The sequence below is a fragment of the Limulus polyphemus genome, unplaced genomic scaffold (assembly GCF_000517525.1).
Source record: "Limulus polyphemus unplaced genomic scaffold, Limulus_polyphemus-2.1.2 Scaffold8748, whole genome shotgun sequence".
NCBI classification, from domain to species: Eukaryota; Metazoa; Arthropoda; class Merostomata; order Xiphosura; family Limulidae; genus Limulus; species Limulus polyphemus.
This window is the reverse complement of record NW_013674358.1, coordinates 8,378-15,531: the sequence shown is the minus strand read 5'-3', so window position 1 is coordinate 15,531 and position 7,154 is coordinate 8,378. Positions and strand designations below refer to the sequence as shown.

General features: G+C 34.9%; 1 protein-coding gene across 1 annotated transcript in view; it reads left to right on the top strand.

Annotated features, from left to right (window-relative positions):
* LOC111083248 (organic cation transporter protein-like) overlaps positions 1-7,154 on the top strand; it is a gene marked incomplete at both ends in the record, with an annotated part of 19,588 nt that overhangs the window by 9,554 nt on the left and 2,880 nt on the right. Inside the window, one exon of the mRNA XM_022379625.1 lies at positions 5,167-5,321. Coding sequence (XP_022235333.1) covers positions 5,167-5,321 — 155 coding nt within the window. The remainder of the gene's footprint in view (positions 1-5,166; positions 5,322-7,154) is intronic.

Below are 7,154 nucleotides of genomic sequence, written 5' to 3'. Positions count from 1 at the left end.
GAGGACATCGACATGTTTTTTACTTCAAAGCCAAGTGATTTCTTTAATCAGTGCATTAACAACCTGATTGTAAGATAGAAAAAGTACCATCGATAAGAATGGAGACTATTTCATTTAATAAATGTTTTGATATCTAAGTTGTTCGGTTTTTTTATCTAAAACAAAAGCAACATCAATTTCTTGACGACCTAATACTATGTTCTTGAATGTTTATTTGTTATACTTAATGTTTATTTGTTATACTTTTCAAACTGTTTACTGACAAAAATCCTGATTTGTTCATATCAGTAAAATAGGATGTTTTCTATAAAAGTTTCGTGTAAAAAATATCTAACTTTCCAGTATAACAAATTGTGTTCCATAGATTTCTCTCCTCCAGGGCATCATATGAAGCTGACAAATCACCGATTTTTCTCAAAAAAGGCTTAAGTTTAAATCAGAATTTAATGTATTACAAATTTATTGTCTTCAGTACATAAGAACTGATTGCGTTATCGGTTAGAGAGATGTATAAACTAATTCAATAAAATGATATATAGAAGTACTATATCATACATGTCATAACAACGATAAGTATAATGTTTATGATATGGGGTGGCTCGTGACAAATGTTCTAAGTAATTTGATCACGATTTCGGTGACAAATATTGTGGTATTGCGTTGGCTCGTGACAAATATTGTGATATTGTGTTGACTCGTGACAAATATTGTGGTATTGTGTTGACTCGTGACAAATATTGTGGTATTGTGTTTTGATTGTGTTGGCTGGTGACAAACGTGGTGTTTGTTGTGTTCTTAGTTTGGGCTAATATGTCGTGCTCACGATATGTGACAAGCACAGTGTATTCATGATTTCGGTTGACATGTTCTTAGTTTCGGTTGGATCGTGACAAGCACAGTGTGTTCATGATTTCGGTTGACTTGTTCTTAGTTTGGGATGGTTCGTGACAAGCACAGTGTGTTCATGATTTCGGTTGACTTGTTCTTAGTTTGGGATGGTTCGTGATAACCACAGTGTGTTCATGATTTCGGTTGACTTGTTCTTAGTTTGGGATGGTTCGTGACAAGCACAGTGTGTTCATGATTTCGGTTGACTTGTTCTTAGTTTGGGATGGTTCGTGACAAACACGGTGTGTTCATGATTTCGGTTGACTTGTTCTTAGTTTGGAATGGTTCGTGACAAACACGGTGTTCATGATTTCGGTTGACTTGTTCTTAGTTTGGGGTGGTTCGTGACAAGCACAGTGTGTTCATGATTTTGGTTGACTTGTTCTTAGTTTGGGGTGGTTTGTGACAAGCACAGTGTGTTCATGATTTCGGTTGATTCATATTTCCAGTTTGTAAGGGATTGTTGATTTTGAGACCATCTCATCACTTCTGTATCTAGTTGATACACTGTTTAACTGAATATTATGAAATTTGCAAATTGAAAGTTTTGGCGCGAAAGGAAACCGCTAAACTAACTCTTCAAACAGTACTTACTTGTACTGGAACATTTGGAAAACAAATTAAAATTGCTAACCCTAAAAAGAAAAAAGTTCAATATATAGCGCAGGATGATGCCGAATTCTTTTTAAATGTTTATTTCTCACACTTTCACTAAATTCGATCTTAAATCAATTTATATATTGATATCATCAATGTAATCAATCGTATCACGTGGTGTGTTGTTCGAATCTCTATTTAAAATAACAACTGTTGAGAGAAAAAAAAAAGAACACACGAATAAGTTCTAGAAATTCAATTTAAACGAGAGCCTAAAATAGAGAAACAGCTGGCATTCCTGGTTCATGACCACGCATGGTTAAACAGAAAGAGAGTTAATTAACTGTGCATATTTTTTTTTAAAACAAATGCTATAAAAGAAAAGCTTACTGAATTATGTCCATGATTCTTATAAGCTGTTTCTCTAACTTACGAACGCTAACACTGAGTTCTTTCAGGTTTCTAAAAATCAGAGAGAAAATGGTTAGATGTCAAGCGGAAATAAGAGTGAAAATAGTTAGATGTCCAACGGAAATAAGAGTGGAAATAGTTAGATGTCAAGCGGAAATAAGAGTGGAAATAGTTAGATGTCAAGCGGAAATAAGAGTGGAAATAGTTAGATGTCAAGCGGAAATAAGAGTGGAGATAGTTAGATATCAAGCGAAAATCAGAGTGAAAATGGTTGGATATCAAGCGGAAATCAGAGTGAAAATTGTTAGATGTCAAGCGGAAATAAGAGTGAAAACGGTTAAATATCAAGCGAAAATCAGAGTGAAAATAGTTAGATGTCAAGCGGAAATAAGAGTGGAAATAGTTAGATGTCAAGCGAAAATCAGAGTGAAAATGGTTAGATATCAAGCGGAAATCAGAGTGAAAATGGTTAGATATCAAGCGGAAATCAGAGTGAAGATGATTAGATGTCAGAAATCAGAGTGAAGATGATTAGATGTCAGAAATCAGAGTGAAAATGATTAGATATCAAGCGGAAATCAGAGTGAAAATGATTAGATATCAAGCGGAAATCAGAGTGAAAATGATTAGATATCAAGCAGAAATCAGAGTGAAAACGATTAGATGTCAGAAATCAGAGTGAAGATGATTAGATGTCAGAAATCAGAGTGAAAACGATTAGATGTCAGAAATCAGAGTGAAAACGATTAGATGTCAGAAATCAGATCTTCACTCTGATTTCTGACATCTAATCATCTTCACTGATTAGATGTCTTGCTTTTTATTTAAAGCAAGGCCACATTGGATTATCTGCTGTGTCCACCGCAGGGAATCGAGACCCGGATTTTAGCGTTCTAAAACCATTCACTTACTGCTGTCCTCCCACTGGGGGCCAATTAGCATAACTTAAACCAATTTATTTTGCCAAATATTTGCTTTTAACACAAATTTTATATAATAACACCAGATTCCGTATGATAGGAATATTTTTGAAAAAAATACTTTTCATATTCACCCGTTAATTATAAAGAAAAATTAATTACATGACCTTATAGAACAATTAATTACATGACCTTATAGAAAAATTAATTACATGACCTTATAGAACAATTAATTACATGACCTTATTCAACAATTAATTACATGACCTTATACAACAATTAATAACATGATCTTATACAACAACTAATTACATGACCTTGTAGAACAATTAATTACATGACCTTGTAGAACAATTAATTACATGACCTTATTCAACAATTAATTACATGACCTTATAGAACAATTAATTACATGACCTTATAGAAAAATTAATTACATGATCTTATACAACAATTAATTACATGACCTTATATAACAATTAATTACACGACCTCATACAACAATTAATTACATGACCTTATAGAAAAATTAATTACATGACCTTATAGAAAACTTAATTACATGACCTTAGAGAACAGTTAATTACATGACCTTATAGAACAATTAATTACATGACCTTATTCAACAATTAATTACATGACCTTATACAACAATTAATTACATGATATTATACAACAATTAATTACGTGACTTTATAGAACAATTAATTACATGACCTTATAGAACAATTAATTACATGACCTTATTCAACAATTAATTGCATGACCTTATACAACAATTAATTACATGACCTTATACAACAATTAATTACACGACCTTATACAACAATTAATTACATGATCTTATACAACAATTAATTACATGACCTTTACTTTTTTTAACTGATAAGGTTTAACGTAAGTTATATGTATTTCCGTAGATACAACTATGTCAACTTTCACCGTCATCAGTTTGAACCACCTTTTCCTGCCATTGGCTTTCCATTGTTTTCTTCGTCTTTAGAACTATCTAGAAACGTGGCCTACGTCTAGCATTTCTGATTCATAAGGTCTTTCTCCGTCTTAAAACAAAACAAAGAACTCAAAGTTCCTAAACGTTCAAACATAATATATAACATTTGTAACGGTACCTATCTGTATGGAACTTCCTACAGCTACGGACAAAATAAACTGGAGAAGTGTACAGACGCGTTTCTGTGCAATTAGTAAAACACCGGAGGCTTTCGACAAGGAATGATTGATGAAAAAAAAAGATAATTTTTAGATATTTATCCTTCAGGGTTACAAGAAAATTTAGCCTGCGTAGTAAATGATTTTTATCTATTCTCTATCACTAGAAACTTGTAATTCTGTTGGGGTGAAAAGGTCCTCGCTGTTGAATCAGGTATGACGAAAAAATAAAACAGGGATTTAAGGTTAGGTTGAATCAGGTATGACGAAAAAATAAAACAGGGATTTAAGGTTAGGCTGAATCAGGTATGACGAAAAAATAAAACAAGGATTTAAGGTTAGGCTGAATCAGGTATGACGAAAAAATAAAACGGATTTAAGATTAGGTTGAATCAGGTATTACGAAGAAATAAAACAGGGATTTAAGATTAGGTTGAATCAGGTAATACGAAGAAATAAAACAGGGATTTAAGGTTAGGCTGAATCAGGTATGACGAAAAAATAAAACAGGGATTTAAGGTTAGGTTGAATCAGGTATGATGAAGAAATAAATCAGGGATTTAAGATTAGGTTGAATCAAGTATAACAAAGAAATAAAACAGGGATTTAAGATTAGGTTGAATCAGGTATGACGAGGAAACAAGACAGAGATTTAAGATTAGGTTGAATCAGTTATAACGAGGAAATAAAACAGGGATTTAAGATTAGGTTGAATCAGGTATGACGAGGAAACAAGACAGAGATTTAAGATTAGGTTGAATCAGTTATAACGAGGAAATAAAACAGGGATTTAAGATTAGGTTCAAATTTTCCAACCAAATCTTCGTCCTCATCCTTAGAGTATTCTCAATAAGAAAGTGTTTAAAGTTACTTGTCGTTTCCTGTATTTCTGTCTAAAAATATTAAACAGGTTATCAGGATTTATATGAACTATTTAGTTTTCATTTTAATTCACCTTAACTCTGTGTCTATACATATATATAAGAAACCGAGATTTTTTTCCCACCTTTCCGTTACCCAGGTTTCAATAATCTTCCAAAAGAAATCAACAAGATAAATAAAACGTTCGAACGAGATATTGAACTGTGAAACGGCAGATTTGTCAGGAATATCAGAGTTTTTTCCAATAACGTTTAGTAATCTGGTTAAGGTACTTTCTCTCTGTTCCTTTACACTCTAGATACGGAAGAAGAAAACCGTTCTTCGCCTTTCTAGGCGCCCAGTGTGTGGTTGGCATGGTAACAGCTTTCGCGCCAGATTTTTCATCCTTTACAATTCTTCGTTTCTTCATGGGAATGACGGTGCCTGGGGTTCTGGCTTCACCCTCGGCCTTAGGTAAGCATTAAAGCGCGTGAAGATCGTATTGTTGGAGAGGATAAGGATAAATTACCATTAACTAGACACTTTTATGTACAAACACCCGGAGGCTCTACCGTCAGATCAAAGAAATTGTGACATTACGAAATCATCCCAAAGAACTACCAGGTTTTGTATATGGAGGAGGTGACAATATGTTTCATAAGTTTTGTTTGTGATATGACGTAATGCTAGTTAGAAATACCAACAATATGTTTCATAAGTTTTGTTTGTGGTATGACGTAATGCTAGTTAGAAATACCAACAATATGTTTCATAAGTTTTGTCTGTGATATGACGTAATGCTACAGTTTTGGTCAAAATGTTTCCATACTGTTCTATATTAATGTTATCGTCTACATTCATGGAGTAGTTATTGAGTAAATGCCTGAGTAGTAACAGAGAAGACAGTGTGTGATCGGACAAACAGGTATAAGTTGTTTTGAGTATTGGTTCGTTAAAACACACATAGCCACCTGTTTTGTATAAAAGTGTGTGGTATAAACAGATCAACGCTTTCTCTATATTTGATGCACAGTCATCTCTCGTCACGTGCCAGAAGTTATAGGGCGTCAAATAGTATGAAATGTCCAGAAATGGTATGAATCAAACGGACATTGCCAGAATAGTAGGGTGCCCCCCCCCAGTGTACTGTTTTCTAAATCCTGAAACGTCACCGGACTACAGGAAACGTTGTTCCAGGAAAGTCTATTGGTAGACGCCAAAAAACTACTGCCCCGAGATGACCGTGTTTGGATCAGGTTAACACGTCGAGGCTGAAAGAAGGCAACATCTTACGACAGGAATGGTATGGACACATTCAGCCTAGGGTATCCAGAAGAACAATGAATAGGAGACTGACGAAACAAAGTTATTTTGCCAGAAGGGCTGTCTGTAAAACGGTATTAAACAGAATCCACCGTCGTCACGGTGTTACTTGGGCAAGACAGCATGCCAACTTACAGTTAGGGCACTGGCAACATGTCATGTTTTCAGATGAGTCCTGTTTCCGGCTTGTTAAAGCTGATGGTAGGATTCGTGTTCGTCGTTTGCCTGGAGAACACATGGGGGAACTGTCTTTCCTACATGTAACACACACAGGAGGTGGTGTAGTACATGTTTGGGCAGCTATTCATCATGGTGTAAAAACTGCTCTTCATATCCTCCAGGGAAAAGTGAATGGTGTCTCCTACAGGCATAATATGAAGATGATATTTTTGCCTTATGCTAAGGCAAGGTTTATCAATAACTTTGTGTTCCAGAATAACAATGCCACTGCGCACAGTGCACTTTACGAGATTGCCATGGTCAGCAAAGTCTCCAGATTGTAATACCATTGAGAACTAATGGGCAGAACTGAGCCGGAAAATTACTAACCACGACCATAAACCAGCTACTATAGCTAAGTTGCAGCGTCTTCTAGTGACAAGTTGGGATGAAATCACGGTGGATTACATCAATAACCTCATCAACAGCATGCCACTTCGCCTTGCATAGGTTATTAGAGTACGAGGAGGATCAACCAAGTACTGAATGTTTAATATGAACTGATATAAGGTTATCGACGCTTTTTATAATAATTTGAGGTTATATTTTGTTATTATAGGTGTTTTGGCAAGGTTTGGTTATGATAGATGAAACACTGAATAATACATTTTTCTACAGGTGTCTATTGTTGGCTGTTCTAATAAGTCGTTCTTGATGTCCATAGAATTTGTCTCATTTTACAAATTACATATGTAGATAGGCCCGGCATGGCCACGTGGTTAGGGCACTCCACTCGCAATCTGAGGGTCGCGGGTTCGAATCCTC